The sequence below is a fragment of the Clupea harengus genome, chromosome 15 (assembly GCF_900700415.2).
Source record: "Clupea harengus chromosome 15, Ch_v2.0.2, whole genome shotgun sequence".
NCBI lineage: Eukaryota > Metazoa > Chordata > Actinopteri > Clupeiformes > Clupeidae > Clupea > Clupea harengus.
Window position 1 is genome coordinate 6200268 of NC_045166.1, and position 20834 is coordinate 6221101.

Here is a 20834-nt window from a genome sequence, read left to right on the forward strand (position 1 = left end):
GATAGACTTGAGACGGAACCGGCCCAATGCGCTCTCATGACAAGTCCTCTTTCTCCGAGGCTCATCTTCCCACTCTGATCTCGATCATTCTCCCGGCAGCTGAATAATAATCCTGTCTGGGTGTATCTGAGTCGGGGGGGCGGGGGGGGCGGGGAGGTTGTCAGCAGGTCACAGAATATCCTTGCTCAGTCTCTCCATCTTCCCTGAAGGGAGGGACTGATTAAAGGAACTTCCTGTCTCCAGGACAGGATGTGGCTGCCTCTGAACCTCTGTCGGCACCACTCCTGGCTCCCGTCACTGATAATGGCGGTGGTCAGAATAATTGAGATGACTAATAATAACAGTATGACCAAGGATTCCTCCACCTCTAACCTAGAATCAACTTGTTGTCGTGGGCTGCCTGGCAGGCCCTCCCGTTTGAAACCTTTTTTTTTTTTTTTTTTTTTCAGCATGCTGAATGTCTGTAATTGTGTCATGATGTCATAGTTGTGTGCCAGTCACAGACAGAGAGTCGGTTCCATATAATTTTTGTTTCCCTCTAAACTGCCTTGTTGCCATGTAGTTTAATGCTTTTTACTGGTTCATCATAAATTCGTTTATATTTCAGTGTGGCAAATTGTTGCCCTATGAAAGAAACAAAACCGACAAAACGGCTATAAAGAACGGTCAAAAACAAATACTTAATCGGTACTGAATTACACTACAATATGGTAGATTACTGCATGATATCCCAAGCTTTGACTTCTCATGCATACTTGCTTGATAATTATGGGGATATCCAACTTTGCATCATAACCACAGTTGCCAGTCAGTGCTATTAAAAGAAGTTATTATACATGCAAATGCAGTTGTCCATTCTCGTAGTTAAATGTGGGTTTTATGTTTTTTTTTTTTCTTGCAGTCACCAAGAGGACAGGTGGGCGGAGGAGCAGTATGAGCGAGACAAAAGGCAAGCGGAGTGGGACTTCAGCAAAGACAACTTTTTCTGCGATGTGCCAGGTACGCTTGCATACATGTGTGGGAATAGATTCTATTTAGATGTACCAGGTACGCTTGCATACATGTGTGGGTATAGATTCTATTTAGATGTGCCAGGTACGCTTGCATACATGTGTGGGTATAGATTATATTTAGGTGTGCCAGGTACGCTTGCATACATGTGTGGGTATAGATTATATTTAGGTGTGCCAGGTACGCTTGCATACATGTGTGGGTATATATTATATTTAGGTGTGCCAGGTACGCTTGCATACATGTGTGGGTATAGATTATATTTAGATGTGCCAGGTACGCTTGGTGTGTCTTGGCTGCTGGTACATATAACTTGTGTTGAATTGCTGATGTCTGTTTCAACAGGTGACAGGTATTCAAGAATGGTGTTTGCTTCTGCGGAAGGACAGAATCTGTGGAGCACACAAGCAATCAAATCTATGTGCAATCTGGACAATATAAAGGTATGTGAAGAGTTGAAATAAAAAATGATATAATACTTTTGATTAGTTTACAAAACCAATTCTTCCTATTTTTTTACTTTGATGCTTAAATACCCCACATCAAGTCTTGTAAAATATATATAATAAACTTAAATACTGTGTTTAATTGTTTCGGTGAACTAATTCAAAAATCAGTAAAGCTGTTTTAATAGATAGTGGAAATTCTGGACTTCTTTATTCTTCAAAGTTTTCTAGATTTTCACACCTGCATTTCTTTGATCCCCACATAGGTGCGATCCCACCACGAGTACTGGAGCCTCTGCCAGCGGACCAACGCAGCCTCCTGCTGCCCGAGCTGGACCCTGGGAAACTACATCGCCGTTCTGACCAACAAGTCGTCTTGTCAGAAGATCACAGATAGAGACGTCTCCCACACCCTGAAGATACTGCGCTCCTGTGCCAAGTATTACCACAACGGCACCTTGGGCCCTGAATGCTGGGACATGACTACTCGTAGGAAAGACCAGCTGAAGTGTGCCAATGTGCCACGCAAGTGCACCAAATACAATGCAGTCTACCAGATCCTCCACTTCCTAGTAGACAAGGACTTCCTGAACCCAAAGAGCACCGACTACCAGCCACCTGCACTGAAGTACAGCATGCTGTTCTCACCCACTGAAAAGGGCGAGACCATGATGAACATCTACCTGGACAACTTTGAGAACTGGAATGCTTCGGACGGCGTCACAACAATAACGGGTATCGAGTTTGGAATCAAACACAGCCTTTTCCAGGACTACCTCCTGACTGACACAGTGTACCCAGCCATAGCAATCGCGATCGTGCTGGTCGTCATGTGCATGTACACCCGCTCAGTGTTCATCACACTCATGACTATGATTGCCATCATTAGCTCGCTCATAGTCTCCTACTTCCTTTACCGGGTGGTGTTCAACTTCGAGTTCTTCCCCTTCATGAACCTCACCGCACTCATCATCCTCGTGGGCATTGGGGCGGACGATGCATTCGTGCTTTGCGACGTGTGGAACTACACCAAGTTTGACAAGCCCAACTCCGAGCTGTCGGAGACGGTGAGTGTGACGCTGCAGCACGCTGCCCTCTCCATGTTCGTCACCAGCTTCACGACAGCTGCTGCCTTTTACGCTAACTACGTGAGCAACATCACCGCCATACGCTGCTTCGGGGTCTACGCGGGCACAGCCATCCTGATCAACTACATTTTGATGGTCACGTGGCTGCCGGCAGTGGTGGTTCTTCACGAACGATACTTGCTCAACATCTTCCCGTGCTACAGGTCTCCACACCAACGTGTCTGTAGCACCACAACATTCTGGGTAGGCCTGTGCCAGCGAGCCAATAAGTGTCTCTTTACTGTGTCAGAGGCGTCAAGGATATTTTTCGAGAAGGTCCTGCCGTGCATCGTGATCAAGCTCCGCTACCTCTGGCTCTTCTGGTTTCTGGCCTTTACCATCGGTGGCGCATATGTGGTGTGTGTGAACCCCAAGATGAAGTTGCCCTCTCTGGAGCTCTCGGAGTTTCAGGTGTTCCGCTCCTCACACCCTTTTGAGCGCTACGACTCTGAGTACAAAAAGCTCTTCATGTTCGAGCGTGTACATCACGGCGAAGACCTCCACATGCCCATCACCATCATCTGGGGAGTGTTGCCCGTGGACAACGGTGACCCCCTGAACCCCAAAAACAAAGGCAAGTTGACCCTTGACACCACCTTCAACGTCTCCAGCCCTGCCAGCCAAGAGTGGATCCTTCACTTCTGCCAAAAACTGCGCAACCAGAGCTTTGTGTTCCAGTCCGAGGAGCAGGATTTTACCAGCTGTTTCATGGAGACGTTCAAACAGTGGATGGACAACCAGGACTGCGAAGAGGCGTCTGTCTATCCTTGCTGCAGCCAGTCCACCTTCCCCTACAAGCAGGAGGTGTTCGAGCTGTGCATCAAAAGGGCCATTATGGAGCTGGACCGCAGCACCATATACCACCTGGACAGCAAGACTCCTGGGCCCAGGTTTGACATTAACGACACCATCCGGGCCATCGTGTTGGAGTTTCAGAGCACCTACCTCTTCACTCTGGCCTATGAGAAGATGCACCAGTTCTACCTTGAGGTGGACACCTGGATCCAGGAAGAGCTAAAGAATGCCCCCGATGGTCTAAACTACGGCTGGTTGGTCAGCAACTTGGAGTTCTACGACCTGCAGGACAGCCTCTCCAATGGGACTCTGATTGCTATGGCATTGTCTGTGGTTGTTGCATTCAGTGTGATGCTTCTGACCACCTGGAATATCATCATCAGCCTCTATGCTATTATCTCCATCGCCGGGACCATCTTCGTCACAGTGGGCTCGCTGGTGCTGCTGGGATGGGAGCTGAACGTGTTGGAGTCGGTCACGATTTCCGTGGCAGTCGGGCTTTCTGTCGACTTTGCGGTGCATTATGGCGTTGCGTACCGCCTCGCCCCCGAACCCGACAGGGAGGGGAAAGTCGTGTTCTCCCTGAGTCGAATGGGCTCGGCCATTTTCATGGCTGCCCTCACCACCTTCGTGGCAGGGGCGATGATGATGCCCTCCACGGTACTGGCCTACACGCAGCTCGGCACCTTCCTCATGCTGATCATGTGCGTCAGTTGGACCTTCGCCACCTTTTTCTTCCAGTGCATGTGTCGCTGCCTCGGCCCCCAAGGCACCTGCGGGCAGATCCCCCTGCCCAAGAAACTCCAGTGCCAAGCCTACGCCGAGCCCTTGTCCTCCGGGCCCTCCGGCCGTGCCCAGGGCAAGCATTGCCACACGGGGAAGTATCAGCTGGACTCCCGGGCCGGGGAGGTGGAGCATGAGCACTACGAGCTGGAGCCTCTGGCCTCGAACGGGAGGAACCCCCCGGAGAAGACCCCTGCCGACGTCCCCGAGCCTCGCACTCAGCTGTGTAACGGCATCACCCCGCGGCATCACCCCGTCCCCTGCTCCCCTCACATCCCCTTCAAGACCATACCCGACCTCAGCAGGGGGGGGGCGCTGCCGTCCAACATGTGTCCCAGCCCCGAGAATGGCTTGGGCTTGCCGGGGACGGAGCTGCCCCACCGGAGCCAGTACCCACATAGCACCAGCTGCTCCTGTGAAGACCCTCACCCCCAGCAGTCCATGGGGGCTCAGTGGACCGCTCACCCCCACCACTGCTCACTGTCAGGGGATGCCCCCTGCCCAGTCCAGCAGTACACCCTAGCATCCCCCCATGGCCCTCCAGGCGGACAGACCCTTCTCCCCACACTGGAGGCCATGTACCAGCCCATGGAATGCCGCATGCACTACATGCACTGCCCTCCTGCCGCCCACTTCCACCCTTGCTCCCAGATGCGGGTCCCCAGGCCAGGCCCTAATGGGTGCCACCTCCGGGGCTACTGCATGCACCCTGTGCACCTCCAGCAGCAGGCGCGGGGCCTGCCGGAGACGCTGGAGGATCCGGCGCAGGTGGGGACGTGCAGCCCGAGCCTGAACCACGCCCCGCACACGCCTTGCCCCCTCTCCGCATCGGCTCAGAGCAGTCCGGTCGTTCACACACACACGGCCTGCGCTGCCGGCCACGAACTGCAGCGGTTCGGGGGGAAAGCCTACAGTGGCTTGAACCCTCCAAACGAAGCGTGCGCTTACATAGCTGCAAGTGCAGCAAAACAGGCCTCGCCGACGGACGCTTGTCGTAAGACGCGAGGCGACGCAGAAAAGCCTGACGCTCCTGTTGTCACGCAGGAGGCCGGTGTGAAAAAGCGCAGGCCGAAACACAGGGGCAAAAAAGACGAGGCCACTTTGGCCTCACCGAAAAAACTGAACTGTTTTAACAGGACTTTGAAAGGAAAGTGCAATTCTATTGAGTTTAATAAGCCAAAACCAGAAGCCAATGTGCCTGTCATTGCCATAAACTCAAAACCCTCCGCAGAAAGTGTATGCTGATCATCAAAATGAAAAGCAACAACTAAATGCTTAATACTTAAATTATCTAACGAGTAAATCCTGCCATGAGAAATGGCCATGAGCTGTGTCCCTCAACTATTAAATGATTGGGGTTCTTCAGAATTACTGCCTTGTGTTTTTGTATCTGTCTGTGTGCTGCTTTTTCAGTAATTTATGGGTTATCCCTCCATTGTGCGTTTGCTGTGATGTTCTGTCATTCTGTTCTGGCCATGTGTCCGCACAGATTTATTCAATAAATTATCCAATTTTTTTTTCCCCTCACACAAAAAAAAGACCCGTCATGCTTGCACATGCCATTCTCTGAGCAAGAGGAGGGAGGGAATGAATGATTGTTAGTCAGGAACTCCCAATTGTCTCTTTCCGTGCACATTAAGTCCTCTGTTGAAAAGGGTGCAGTTTAAAAACAGCCATTTCATTGTCTGTGGGACTGTCGAAGCTTTTCCACGTTTGTCTGTTTGCTTCTGGCCTCAGGCAGTGCCTGCATATTCAGGATGTAAGGCTGTGCTGTGAAAAGGTGTTTTATGTTGAACACCACGCTTACCTCAAAGGATCTGAGAGCGTCGCATTCCAGGCAGGTTAGTAACACGTTGGACATTTAATGTGTTTGGTTTTCCATCCGCACCCACAGAAAACCTTGTGTTTTATGCATGGTGTGATAGAACACACAAGCTTCCACAGATATTGCTTATCTCCTTATCTCGCTGGGTTCTCAGGCGCTCACCGTCTCACTTTTAACACCAGATGAGGGGGCTTTTTCTATCACATAAGATCATTCTATAAATAAACATAGGACTTAAGATCAAACTTATTTTGTTTGATCATTGGTGTTATGCTCTTCAGTACTCTAGTGTTGTTCTAACCTCCATCACCCTTAAAGGTGTGCTGCCGAGATCGCTTGTTTCAGATGACACACAGATCAGTATCAAATTTCTGTCAATCTAACAGTTTTCAGTGTATGGTCTATATATTTCTCTAAGAGAATGCCTAAACTTTAAACTCCTAGTGTTGTTACCTTTTTCTAGCTATCAGCAGTTTACAAAAAAAAAAAACTGCTCTATTACTACATTAGAAATGGGTCAGGTCACCATAAGGAGCTAGATTGTACAATATTTCACCGTAATTCCTTCTTGTGTGCCTTTTAAGGTTGCAGTGTGGTACAGATATAATCAGAACAGATGCTTCACTGACATAAGAACATCCCTTAGAGATCGCTTGACAAAATCCCACCTCCAGTGATTGGCACATAACACATGTAGCGCTTCTCAGACCCAATAGGAGCCAAAAAGGAATGTGATCAGACATGTCAGGACAGGTTGGTGTTTTGCGCCCTTGGCCTCATCAGCCAGCCCACACTCGATTTAATCTGGCAGTGATCATGAAGACCACAGGAAGTGGTCATTAAGACCAGAGGAAGCACGGACAGTTCGTTTCCCCCTTACTGGGTCCTCTCCTCCTTCCCTTGCCTCTCCACCCCTTGCTGTCTCCATAGACTCTGGGATGTACTCGCAGAGCAGGAGGATGTGGTTGGTGGTGTGTGTGTGTGTATGTGGGGGGTGGAGGGGGGCAACGTGTAACGGGCTTTACGTCTGGAGCGTCTGTCTCCTGAGCGCCTCCGTCCAGTCTTGCCGATCACCTGGGGTACGTCTCGTGGGGTGGGGTGGGGTACGTCTCAGGTAAGCTGCTCTTTTTCCTGTCATTCAAAAGGGCGACTGTTTGGAACCTCTCACCTCGGCCCTCGCTGGAGGGACGCCAGGACAGTGTCTCCTGTGTAAACTTGCCCTTGTTTACCTACCCCCAACCCCACATACACCTCCACAGCCATGTGCTGAAGAATGTTTGGGGGTAGGGTAGGCAGGGCGATGGGGGAGTGGTAGAACACTATGAGCATTCTGACTGACTCCGAGGGGCCGACCGCAGCGTCTCTACCTGAAGCGTCAGCTGACAATGACGAGGGTGTGTGTGTGTGTGGCATCTCTGTTAAAGCTGCCAAGAGAACTGCCAGCGCCATTTTAAATGCCAGAAGGAATATGCCCACCTTGGTACTGTGGGCGCACCCCAAGGCCTGGACCTGGGTATGTTTATCATGCAGGTCAATCATTTACATATTAAAATATAATATGTTTCAGTAATACACATAATTATACATAATGAGGCAGCTTGATCACTCACCAAGTATGTAGTGAAATGTGCCATAGTTGAGATGCAATTCACTTTCATATCATTGCCTTATTGTGTAGCCATTTGAAGGTCTTGAAATCTTCAGATTTAGTGCGACCTTGAGTCAGCGTAAAGCAACTTTTTGACTTTTTCTAAGTAAAGTGGATATGCAATGTAAGATAAATCAGTGTAGATTTAGAATCCTGCCATTTCATCTGGAAACTTGGCAACTTTTAGCATTTTGCCTTTAGGCCAAGACATGAAAAACGAGGTATCTAAAATGCATAAAAATGGGCTATAATTTTTGTATAAACGAAGGCACTAAAGAACATCATCATTGATCATCCTCATCTCTGCGCCATCACTACACCAGTAACACCTGCTCCGGAAAGACCGCATTGGAAACACTTCCATAATTACTAGATGGAGGCTTTGGATAATGGTTGCTAGTGAGCTACTCCTAATGTTAATTATGTAACTGACCTCAAGTCAAATCATACCTTAGATGTCCACGCGACTAAGGAGTGTTTCGAGCAATGGTTCGCATCCACATGACAATGCTTGGGGAGTTCATCCGCGTCCACACAGAAATGCAAAAACTTGTGAAAATGCTGTAGCTGGCTAGGTCGCTTTAAAATGTCTTGCATTTCTTTCATAACCTATGCTGCAGGTTATAGCCTATTAAACAAGATTAGCAATGGCACTACGAGACAAGATTAATCCAACAAAAGAAAAACATGGTTTGGTTCCAGTTAAAGGGAAACTAAATGATTTTAACCTGGGCTTTCCCCCATCTTTTTGGGTGCAAATGCTTACAAGGGACAAAAACGATCGAAATCAGTCTTGTATTGATATTCAGAACAGCTATGCAATGTAGCATAGCATGAAGCATCCATCCACGTGAAATAAAATCGTTTTTTTTCCCGCCACTGATTGGCTCATAATATTATTGTAAGTGTCTGACAACACCGAGAGGATCCCTACTGAGATGGATCTTTGTATGTTTAACTCAATAACTGTAAAGAAACTAGAAAATTACCTGTTTCAGCAGTCATTTTCTACTGAAACTTAAACTACAGAAACTACCAACAGCAATTTTCTCTACAGATACTGAGGTAAACAGACACAGGTCTATGTATGTAGGGATCCTTTCCATGTACTCTGACACTTATAACAACATTACGAGCCTGAGTCAGTGGCGAAAACAAGCGGTTTACTTTGGCACAGATGCTTGCCCCGTGGGATTAAATTGTGTAGCCGTTCTGGGGTTGCTGGTTATAGCTCAATACTGGACCAATTTCGTTAACATATGTAAAACATGGCGTTGAGGTTCCCTTTAAGTCAGTGGTTCTCAAACTTTTTATGTCATTCCCCACTTTGAACAAGGGGGCCTTTTCAAGCCCCACCTGTCCCTCATCGCAACCATAAAATGGTAGGCCAAGCTTAACATTGTCAATTATTGAAATAACCTCAAGTAATAACAAATAGTATCTTATTTAGGTCAGCAAATGCATATTGCTTGGAGTGATTTCATGTTGTAGTGTATTGTTGTTATGGACATGCACACATGGACGGATTATGAAACCATGGGTCAGGACGTGTAACAAAATACACCGCTTCCAACCACAAATAAGAGATACATTTAAGCCACCTCTGATATTAACAAATACAAAGTCTAAAAACAATTGACAGCAAGCAAAGTTAATAACAGCGACTTCACGCAGAGGCTCTGGTTTAGGGCCCCCCTGAGCTCATGGGCCCTTGGGCCTGGGCCCGGTAGGCCCGTTCGGTAATCCATCCCTGCACGCACATAGTATTGTATTTCTTTCTGTTGACGGACTTTTACTTTGACACTCGTCTCGTGGGATAGGGAACAACTGTGACAGTTAGCAACGCACATATCTAGTAAGCCTCTATTAAATTATGCTTTTCCTCGTACCCTGGAAAACAATGACTACGTTTTTTCGCTCTCTCACACTGTGATAAATATGTTTAAGTGACCTATGTTTAAATTCTATGAACTGTGTTAGTTCGTTGAAACGTAAAATGTAATTATTATTCATTTAGATTCTAATATGTGACCGTTAGCACACCATTCATTCATAACTCCGTTGGTGGCTAACGTTGGCACTTATTAGCCAGCTGTGCTGTAATCTGTTGTTGCTCTGATTCTTGGTGTAACAGTAATAGTAACAGTGTAATAGTAACTTACTGTGTGTAGTTAAGATACCTTCTAAGTATTTTACGTTTCTTGTGTATTATCGTTTCACTCAGAAGTTTTCACCTGACATCAATAAAGGAGCAAGGCGCTCGCTACCTGGCTCGTGAAATCAAGTTTGGCTGACTGTTGAACTGACTCAACACACTGGACGTGTAAAACACGTAGCGAGAACAGTACACAGCCCTAACTAAACTAAACTAAACTAAAGTTTTCTTTTAAATTGTCCCGCTGCAATTAATACGCCGACGTAAAACAAAAGCTATTGTCTATAAAGGAAAGCATTGCCATAGAAAAAATATAAATCTCCCGTTCATCGCGCCCCACCTGTCACGTCTCTGCGCCCCACACTTTAAAAAAACACTGCTTTAAGTGAACCTACTTGGCTTAAAGTTGATAGCATTTAGCGTCACTTTATATCAAACATTAACCATTCCATTAACTATCTGAGAACTTCCACCACACACCGTGGACCCCTTCCACCAAGACAAGACAAATAAAACAAATTGGGTGGTGGTGGGGGACACATTAAGTGCAGACAGAGTGTTTGAACTGCTCTCGGATCCATGATCCATCCATTCCTCTCTGCTGAACATCAGACAGATTCCCTACATTGAATACCTCTTTCTCTCTTTTTGCCCCTTGTGGCTGAGGGTAAAAACAGCTCCATCTAGCCCCGTCAAATGTCCTTCCCAGTCTTAACGAGTGGTCTCCAGTCAGAGCCCTAGCCAGTTTGTTTAGAAAACATCTCTGAATCCTCAGGTGGGTTTCTTTTCTTGTTGCTGAATTTGTTAGAGGGAGGAGTTGTCGGTTTATATATATATTGGGGGGGGGGGGGGGGCTGTATTGACACACTAACTAACAGGATGCGGACAGGAAATGAGCAGAGATGTCACACGGAGGTCAGCCCTAAGTAAGTGATAGAGCGTGTACATTCGTGCAGGTGCTTTTTTTTTTAGGAGAATAAGCCCCTCAGAAAAGGACTGCATGGTAAATAGAGCACATGGTGTGACTCAGCTTGGAATACATGTATTCGTACCATAGAAAGGGCCTCTTTGAAATGAAGAGATCCCGACAGGAAATTAGCAAAGAAAGCTCCAAGGGGTCATCTATTCATGCAGAGAATGTTCTAGCCACACTAGAATATTACTAACCAGTTTCTGTCAAAACTGCTTTATCTTTGTTTTGTGACCAGGCCTTTACCGTCTATTGACCTTTGTGCTATTTCATTATCCTTCATTCAATATTGATCATGCTTGTGTTTTCCCACATGTTTCAGGTAGGGCTATGGAAAGACAATCAGTGTCATCAGTGTCTTTTATCATGTATCTGTAAATAACTGTAATGAAGACCAAAGATTTGATTGCTGTCCAATGTTTGTTTGACTGTTAACATTAATCTGGCAGGAGACCCACAATATATATATTTCTCCGTCATCCTCTGACCAAGATTCTGCTTACGTTTCCAGTCCCACTACAGGACGCACAGGCTATTACATTTAGCAACATTTATTGTTCCAGTTATACCAATTCACTTCTGTATTTGTGACACAATCTGTACAAAGGATACAAAGCTTTCACAAAAACCTCTGTATCATGTCCGTGACAATACTACCCATTTGAATGGAACCTTGATTGCTCTACAGATGTTCTGTGTTCTCTGAAATCACCACGGAAACAAACTGGTGTATTTCCCAAACCCTGAGCCTCTGAGGAAGTTCACCCACCCGTTATGACATCCTGTTTTCTAACATGTGTTCTATATGGAGGGATATGGTGAAAGAGAGAATGCAATCCAACATTCTGATTTGGAAATGTTAACAGGAGATAAAAGCAGAACCGAGAAAATGTCAAAAGAGTACCCCCATGTCCCAAGACAACTGCTAGAAGATTTTCAGCAAATTTGATAAACTCCGATTTTGATTTAACCACTTCCTGAAAGAATAGTACATTTTTCCATAAAACAATACAGTGTACACAGAGACTGACTCTAGTTAGACTACATTACAATGGTGACAAAAATAATGGTATCAAATAACCACTTTCATACAAACGTCATTTGAAATGTGTCATTAAATGGGTTTCAAACATTATCAAGTGTATTTTATTTATTAATTTATTCATGGTAACAAACTGCAACTGCAGCTTATAGCGCCCCCCAGTGGTGGAAAAACAGAACAAACTTCAGCATGTTCTCTTCCTGTTACTCCTCAGTGGAGGATTGGTCTCTTGGGCATGATGTGGCTTACTAGATTTTCATATTTTCTCAATAGAGACATTTTCTAATAAAGGTCTATGAAAATAAATAGGCTCGCTTTCCCACATTATGCATCAAGTCCTATTTATCTTCGTGCTTAGAAAAATCCTTTAAACACACTGAAGCAATCAAAGAAATCAGTTGCATTTCATATATTATAAAGGATTCATCACAACAATCCATTTAACAGTACAGTTGAACTGACAAGCTGAGTGAATGGATTAGCTTTCTCTTCTTCGGCCATTTACTTGCAGTCTTCCACAGCATGAAAAAACATGCAAAAGAACAGAACACTCTTCGTCGGTCCCTGACCAAGACAGACGGTTCACCTCACCTGGTCCCCGGGCGCTTAAAAAGCTGCCCACTGCTCCTGGGGTCCTGGAGGAAGGACAGTCCGGGATGGGATAAATGCAGAAGATAAATTCACAAACGACCTCAGGCCTGCGTGTGTCCTGTGTCGCCTCCATGTATTCGCGTGTGTTGCAGTGTGCAGTGTGTCGCTTGTGCGATTAAAGTCTGACAATTATTATATATATATATATATATAAAAGAGGGTTTTGAGAAACACCCAGGTTATGCCAGAAAAGGAGCATGGTATTTCAGGCCCTCCAGGGATACAAAAATCTGTGCAATGCTGGGCAGTCTGAGTTTGTGGAAGTGACTTGCATGGAATTATTGAACAAACAAAAGCTACGAAAGAAAGACGTCAAGTCTCAACCTGCCTGACTGCATGTAGCTCAACATCTGGCCCATCCTTGGGGCCCTTGGGATGTTTGACCTGTGAGTCCTTGAAAATCTTCACTATGAGCCTGTCGAAGAACCACTCCAGGTCCTGGGTGTCGTCCGGCCACTGGAAGTACTCTCGGTTCTTCACGAAGGTTCTGATCGGCTCGCACTCCATCAGCCGGAAATAGGGTATGCTCCCAACGATGACCACGATCAAGACTTCCTTCAGGTCCTCCAGCATTCTCCTCTGGGCCATCATGAAGGCCTCCAGGCACCAGCTGTCCTTCAGGAACTTCTTGGACACCACGCACAGAGTCTTCCGGCTGCCCCATATAGCGCTTTGGATGTTGGTCAGGTGATCATTGCCTGGTAGGAAGTCCCGTGCCTCAAAGCAGCAGTTGAGCTGGTTCTGCTCGGCAAACTGCGAGTCCAGTCTCTTCAGCAGGGCCGACTCCACCCAGATAAAATCGCTGTCTGTGAAGCACAGGTAGACGTCGTACTGGAAGTTGTCAAGCGGCGGGGCCTGAGGAGGGCCCTCAACGACTCTCGCCTTCAGCTTCTTGTAAACGACAAAGATGTATCCCCGGAAACGGGCGTATGCAATGGTGCCGAAGATGATGACCGCGAGGAATGCGGAACAGCCAATGAACAGGCAGAACCTCAGAGCCTGCATGAGCTGCTCGTCATCCTCCTCACACGGGTCCGTCGTGAAGTCGGAGAGGGCCACGCCGCGCAGCGCCTCGGGAAACCCGCAGTGCAGTTGCGAAAGCCCGGCGGATAACGTTACGTTGGTCCGGTTGGCCCAAGTCTGAAATTCCGTCAGGTTGCAGTCGCAGAAGAAGCGGTTCATGTAAAGGTTGACAACGCTGAGGTAACGGAAGACGTCTGGATCCGGCCTATTGAGGAAGTTGTAGGACACGTCCAGCAGCTTAAGGCTCGCTGGAAATATGTCCCGGGGAAGATGGGTGAGAGAGTTATAGGACAGATCCAAATAATGGAGAGATGATAGGCCTTTAAAAATGTATTTTGGTAGGGACTCCAGTAGATTGGAGCCAAGGGCGAGAATCAATAGCTTATTAAGATGGTCAAATAAATCAAGGCATTGTTTACGCCCCCATATTAACTGCAAAGCACAGTTCTGCAGGTACAGTTCTTGCAAACTGTTACTAGATGGTATTGAAAGGTTTGAATTTGAGATTTGAGAACAATATGAGATGAAGTTGCTGCCAAAATTGAGTTCTACAATTTTGGGAGAGGTGGCCAGTATGATGTACACGTCTTCCATGTCCCGGAGTCTGTTGTTATTTAGCCTAATTCTGGTTGCACTGCTTGCAAACCCCCCCAGTTGGAATAACGTTGTGATTTTATTGTCATCCAAGTGCAGCTCTTGCAGACTGGGTAGGTGTGCAAAGGTATACACTGAATGGAGGGAGTTTCCTGTGAGATCTAAGGCAAGCAAATTTGACAACCCCATGAATGATTCATGCTGAACTATACCAATATGATTATTTGTTAAATCTAGCAGTATCAGGTTAGGCAGGTTCTGAAAGGTGTGCGAGTAGATCTCTCCTATGAGGTTATTGGACAGGTTGAGCCGTTGTAAATTCACAAGTCCTAGAAATGCACCCCTCTCAAACTCGTTAATTTTATTGCCTGCCAGGGACATGCTCACCAGATCAACTAATGATCTGAACACAGACCACTTTACAATATTGATATAGTTTCTGGACAAATTGATGGTTTGAATGCCACTGGATTTTAGAGGGTCAAAGGTGAGTCTATCTGGATCCTTGCTATTGCTGGTTCCAAACCCTGATCCCATGATATTTGGACTGAGAATCAGATGGTTGATCCTGGTGCCCAGAATTGCAGAGAAGAACAGTTTTGCTTTTTCAGCACTCAGTCCATTTAGTGATATATCAAGGGTGTCAAATGACATGTTCTTAAAGGGGTTTCCACATTTAGTCCAGTTAAAACCTGATGGATTCATGTCAGTAAGATGGAGAGTGGATACATTCAGAAGAAGGAAGTGTTTATCTTGAAAGGCAGCTAAATCTGTCTCACATATAGAATTCACTCTGTTAATGGAGAGGTCTAGCACACTGAGATCCGTCATGTTCCTGAAGAACATAGCTGGTTTAAATTGCTTCAACTTGTTGCCAAAGAGGTCCAGCTTCTGTAGGGACACTAGAGGCTGCAGATAACTTCCTGACAGAATGGACTCGTCAAGGTCAGAGTGCAACAAAATCAGAGTCTGGAGGTTTGACAGTCCCTGAAACGCATCCGTCTCAAGGCGCATTGCTCTGTTGTCTCCTAAGTGAAGAAACGTTAAGTTGGACAATCGTCTGAAAGTGTTGTTTTTGATGATGAGGCCTATTGGCCTCTGTGATCCAAGATCGAGATGCACAAGGCTCTCCAGGCCCCTAAAAGAATCTTCACTGAGTTGGCGAATTTGGTTTAAACTGAGGTCCACATGAGTGACGCTGGATGGTAGTGGTGGCACCTGTTCAAGAGATGTACTACTACAGAATGCCCAGTGTCCATTCATTTTGCAGAGCTGAGCAGATTTAGTCAGTTCTAGGAGAAAATACACTCCGAGTGATAACGCTCTCATTTGTTTTTTAGTTGCCATCCTAGAAAAGAAGAAAATATATCAACGTAAAAGGGAGCTGTACAATGTAATTTTTTCTGTCCAGACATAATGCAATGTATCCCATGCTGTTTAAAACGTATTTACAGTTAAATGGTCTAATACAAACGATGTCGAGATAGCTGTTTACAGTCCAACTTGTCATTAACATTGTTAAAAATGTATGCTTCCGTCACAGTGTAATCTTCCTGTAAACACTGATTGAGCAACATATTGGACAGAGATAAGCCACTCTTATGTTAAGAATAATCCCATGGTAAAAAATGAACAGCCTTTTCCCACTCTTTTTAGAATTAACATGATTCGAGTAATAGCATATAGGTCCACACTCAAAGTCAACTGCCTTTAAATAACGAAGACTATGACAATTCACTTTAATGACACCTCAACGGTTACTAATTCAGCGAATACAACGCTACGACCTACGGCTAGCCTACAATGCATAACATTACGAAACCGGCAAGTGTATGTTTTTTTTCTCGTCTTCGAGAAAATTAGTTCTATCCTTAAAATCTGGTATTTGCATTCCAACGCCTCTTTCCACATGGTTGTACACTGATAGTGTGACAACATTACGGTTGCCCCATTTCACAAACCAGGCTATATTTAATCCACACTTACCTGAAATTCTTTTATGGTTTGGGATTTAGTCACTTTCTGAAACTAAGATGCCTTCCTTCCCTCCCTCCCACGTCAAAGCACGATAGTATCGCCAGTATAACCTACTCCGAACTGTACGAGCCGGAAACTCCCCCTCTGATATTGCAGAAGGAGTAGCCCATATGTACCAACAACCCGACTTCCTTTGACAATAAATTAGGGTCTTGCAAGGTCTCTGATTAAAGGTTCCTTCACCGTCGAGATATTGTCTTCAACTAAGTTGTGAAAAGGTATTTAACACTGGTTGAAGGAAGCCTGTTCTTAAGCAAATATGTGACGTTTTGCTGTACTGCATTAACTTCCCAAATTAACTTCTCCACTTTTGCTAGTCCATGTGAATTTAGATAGCATGTATAGCTTGTTAGGCTACTGCTTATTCTTTGTATAGAGGTGAGTGTGTGTGTGTGTGTGTGTGTGTGTGTGAGAGAGAGAGAGAGAGAGAGAGAGAGAGAGAGAGAGAGAGAGAGAGAGAGAGAGAGAGAGAGAGAGAGAGAGAGAGAGAGAGAGAGAGAGAGAGACGTGCACCGTCAAAACCGGCATTAAAGCATGCAGTTGCACAGAGGGGTATTTCTGAAAGCGGGTGTCACCTACCTGAGAATGTTAACTCAGAGTGAAGTAAGCTAAGTATGGAAACATACGCTCTGAACATAACCTGTTACTGCTTTAAGATCAGCCTATAGGACCACTAATGATGCTGATGTGAAAGTCAAATCTTACCATTATTTAGGTCTGTAAAGTTCCTATATTTCATTTTCACTTGGAGTCATGCCCTCCTGCAGACTACTGAAAACATCTAATTAAAGTGATCTAGGCTGTGTCATCCAAGAGAGTGGTATGCAATGCAATCAAAATGTCACAAGATATTTATTAACAATATATAAGTATGTTCTGTGCTACTCGGCTCTGAACTCTCGCTTTATGTGGTCGACCATTCTTTGCCAGGACAGCCCCGCTCCTTTGCTGACACAGATGAATTGCTAAGTTTTAATTGTAATGGTAAGTTTTTCTTATTCGTATGACCCGAGGAGGTCTTCCAGCACCCCCTCCGTGAAATAGACTGCGATACTGTCTTTTTCGCCATTGCAACGTATAGGTTTGACGCTGAAAAGATGATGTATACAGGTGATGTTTACAGGTTCCCCGAAAAAAGCTCAACACACGTAAGCCAACATGGGGTTAATCAAGGAAATTCATAAACGGTGTTCTGGAATTACATTGAAATATGAATTCCTCGCAGAAATACGAACTCCCCAGATCTTTAAAATTTAGTATCGCTCCCATTACCTACTGTGCAGTCTTTGAATAGCTCCCACGGAGAAGAGTTGTTGGTGATTTTTAAACATAAGACAAGATATGCTGTGATTTCATTGTTTTATTTATTAAAGGTAACCGCCTTTAAATTCAAATCCTACCATCTAGTGGTAGGTGCAGACAATCACATTGTATCTTTATAAAATTGAGCACATGATCCATTTCACACCGAAATTAATATGGTTACGCTGTTGCAATGCAACTGTTAAGAAACATTCTTTGGCATATAGTGATACAGAGGCAAATCCCTTTCACATAACATTCTCATTACGCCTCTTCTACTTTCTGAATTGCATTATAATATGTATTTCTGCGTAGTAGAATGTATTTATTCTTGACGATTGGAATGCCTGTACATGTAGATAATAAATACTCAGCATTAATGATCAATCAAACTGGGCTGGAATTACAAATATCCACTCATCAGATATTATGCATTTCATCTGGTTATGATGTTTGTCTTTGGCACTTTGACCTTTTTGCCGTATCAGCTTGTCACTCACTGACCTGACTCTCCATTGGCCATCAGATATACTTCTTATATAGTTCATACTATAGGCCTATAGTATGTATAGTATCATATATTTATTATACTGACATCCTTCAGCACAGTCCGGGAGGTTACCAGGACTAACCTAAACTTGATTCGGTGACCTCAAAAAGAAAATCCTGTTTCAGGGACAGTTGCACTGACACCGGTCACATAAGTCTGCGGTGAATTCTGCGATTGCAACACCACGTCGCTCTTTGGGGAACACGCAGTGCAGTTGTGAAACCGGAGTAAGTAAAGTTCCGTTGGTCTGTTTTGCCCAGGATTGGAAAGCCCTGAGGTTGCAGTCACAGAAGAAACGGTTCTTTTTCAGGTCAACAACACTGAGGGAACGAAACAGACCTGGATCCGGACTAGTGAGGAAGTTGTATGAGAGATCCAGCCGTCTTAGGGTCGCTGGAAATACGTCCTGTGGAAGATGGGTCAGAGAGTTCAGGGACAAGTCCAAAATGTAGAGAGATGATAGGCCCTTAAAAAGTCCATCTGGTAAGGACTCCAGTAAATTAGACCTTAGAGACAGAAACGACAGTTCGCTAAGATTGTCAAATAAATCCAGGCATTGTCCTCTTCCCCATATCAACTGCAAAGCATTGTTTTGCAGATGCAGTTCTTTCACTCTGTTCTTAGATGGTATTGAAATCTTTGAACTATGTGAACAAAAGGAGATTAGATTGTCCCCAACACTAATTTTTGTAATGTTGGGAAAATTAGCCAGTATGATATATAAGTCCTCCATATTGCTCAGTCTGTTTCTGTTGAGTGAGATTGTGGTTGCGCTGCTTGCAGCAGCCTGAAGTCCACGCACTGATGCAATTTTGTTATCATCCAGATGCAGCTCGAGCAGACTGGGTAGTGGTGAAAGGTTGTGTACCGAAGACAAGGAGTTTCCAGTGAGATTTAAAAAGAGCAGATTTGAAAGCCCAAAGAGGGCACCATACTGAAGCACACCAATATGATTGTGTGACAAATCGAGCGTTGTCAAATTGGATAGGTGCATAAATGTATTAAAATAAATTTCTCCTATAAGGTTACGAGAGAGGTTTAGCTTTTGTAAATTTGTCAACCCAAGAAATGCATTGGTCTCTATGCGGTTTATTTTATTACTGGCCATGGTTATGCTCTCTAGATCAGCCAACGATGTGAAAACAGAGGACTTTACAACATTGATATAGTTTCTGGACAAATTGATGGTTTGAATGCCACTGGATTTTAGAGGGTCAAAGGTGAGTCTATCTGGATCCTTGCTATTGCTGGTTCCAAACCCTGATCCCATGATATTTGGACTGAGAATCAGATGGTTGATCCTGGTGCCCAGAATTGCAGAGAAGAACAATTTAGCTTTGTCAGCACTCAGTCCATTTAGTGATATATCAAGGGTTTTAAATGACATGTTTTTAAAGGGGTTTCCACAGTTTTTCCAGTTAAAACCTGATGGATTCATGTCAGCAAGATGGACAGAGGATAGACTGAGCAGGCGGAAGTGTTTACCTTGAAAGGCGGCTAAATCTGTTTCACAAATAGATTTAGCTTGATTAATGGAGAGGTCTAGCACACTGAGATCCGTCATGTTCCTGAAGAACATAGCTGGTTTAAATTGCTTCAACTTGTTGCCAAAGAGGTCCAGCTTCTGTAGGGACACTAGAGGCTGCAGATAACTTCCTGACAGAATGGACTCGTCAAGGTCAGAGTGCAACAAAATCAGAGTCTGGAGGTTTGACAGTCCCTGAAACGCATCCGTCTCAAGGCGCATTGCTCTGTTGTCTCCTAAGTGAAGAAACGTTAAGTTGGACAATCGTCTGAAAGCGTTGTTCTTGATGACGAGGCCTATTGGCCACTGTGATCCAAGGTCAAGATGCACAAGGCTCTCCAGCCCCTTGAAGGAGTCTTCACTGAGTTGGCGAATGCGGTTCAGACTGAGGTCCACGTGTGTGATATTGGGGGGCAATGGGGGCACCTGTTCAAGAGAACTGCCACTGCAGAAAGCCCAGTGCCCTTGTATTATACATTGCTGAGTGCAATTTGCCATAAGAAGGCAGATAAACCCCCCAAGTGATGATAACGCTGTTGACCTCTTGGTGATCATCCTGAAATAAAAAAAGATGTCAGAATGATTTGATGTTGTGCCCGAAGAGTTCTCTGTAAACAGCATACACAAACAGGAAAACATACAAAACATACCCAAACTGCCGCTCGGGCTGCTGTTGAATTGGTTAAATGCAGATCAAGTTATAACTCTGTTTTCATAGACATTTAAAGTCTGTTTATATGCCGCCTGCTCCATGCAAAGACTATTTTACCAGTATGTATCTGGTGTGTGTGTACCGGTACCTCTTTCTCAATGTATGTGTTCCATGCCACACTCACCTTCTCTCCCAAGGATCCAGTGGCACCCTCTAACACGGCTCACTGAAGATCCCTGCCTTTATATGCTCGCAGGGAGCAACCAACACAGATCCCGGTGTTCTTATGACATGACTGGGAATTTCCTCCAAAAAAGCTTTATGACGTTTTTTCATTTAAGGTCATTTAAAGTTTTGCTGTTGCCAAAAGCTTGGAGCCAGTGTTTTGCAACACCACTCCAGGGTGATGAAAGGTTATGGGGGCACATGTGACATCTATCGAACAGATAATGCGCTGTCTGTCCAGAAAGTGAAACAGGCTCGCACCACCCTCCTTCCACGGTAAGGCGTTCAGGAGATGTAGCACTGTGTTGAGTGTGTAGCACTGTGCTGAGTGTACGTTCTCCACGTCTTTTCTAAATCTCAGTGTTGACACTTATTTACATTTTTTTTCCCTGAATGATTTATGAAGGATTTGTACACTCTTACAGAGTTTTAATCAGAATGAAATCTTTAGAGGGACCCAGTGGAGGAACTGA

The 20834-nt window shown here is 45.1% G+C and overlaps 3 protein-coding genes across 8 annotated transcripts in view; 1 reads left to right on the plus strand and 2 right to left on the minus strand.

Annotated features, from left to right (window-relative positions):
• disp1 (dispatched homolog 1 (Drosophila)) overlaps positions 1-5530 on the plus strand; it is a 63077-nt gene extending 57547 nt beyond the window's left edge. For all 6 annotated transcript variants that reach the window (XM_012826660.3, XM_031582263.2, XM_031582261.2 and 3 more), the window contains 3 exons: positions 902-999; positions 1357-1454; positions 1724-5530. In XM_012826660.3, the coding sequence (XP_012682114.2) occupies positions 902-999; positions 1357-1454; positions 1724-5407 (3880 nt within the window). In that variant the 3' untranslated portion in view covers positions 5408-5530. The remainder of the gene's footprint in view (positions 1-901; positions 1000-1356; positions 1455-1723) is intronic.
• Positions 5531-12534: 7004 nt separating this feature from the next.
• Positions 12535-16426, minus strand: tlr5a (toll-like receptor 5a). Its single transcript, XM_012826592.3, has 2 exons — positions 16057-16426; positions 12535-15418 (listed from the first exon to the last, which is right to left on the minus strand). The coding sequence occupies exon 2, from the start codon at positions 15415-15417 to the stop codon at positions 12766-12768; it is 2652 nt and encodes an 883-aa protein (XP_012682046.2). The 5' UTR covers position 15418; positions 16057-16426; the 3' UTR covers positions 12535-12765.
• A 1026-nt stretch (positions 16427-17452) lies between these two features.
• LOC105899424 (toll-like receptor 5) lies at positions 17453-20425 on the minus strand. The gene is made up of 2 exons (XM_012826608.3): positions 20321-20425; positions 17453-20040 (listed from the first exon to the last, which is right to left on the minus strand). The coding sequence occupies exon 2, from the start codon at positions 20037-20039 to the stop codon at positions 18081-18083; it is 1959 nt and encodes a 652-aa protein (XP_012682062.2). The 5' UTR covers position 20040; positions 20321-20425; the 3' UTR covers positions 17453-18080.
• Between the last annotated feature and the right edge of the window lie 409 nt (positions 20426-20834).

Bases quoted from the DNA above. Each gene is read 5' to 3' on its own strand.
- tlr5a (XM_012826592.3), bottom strand. From the start codon at position 15,417: ATGGCAACTAAAAAACAAATGAGAGCGTTATCACTCGGAGTGTATTTT.
- LOC105899424 (XM_012826608.3), bottom strand. From the start codon at position 20,039: ATGATCACCAAGAGGTCAACAGCGTTATCATCACTTGGGGGGTTTATC.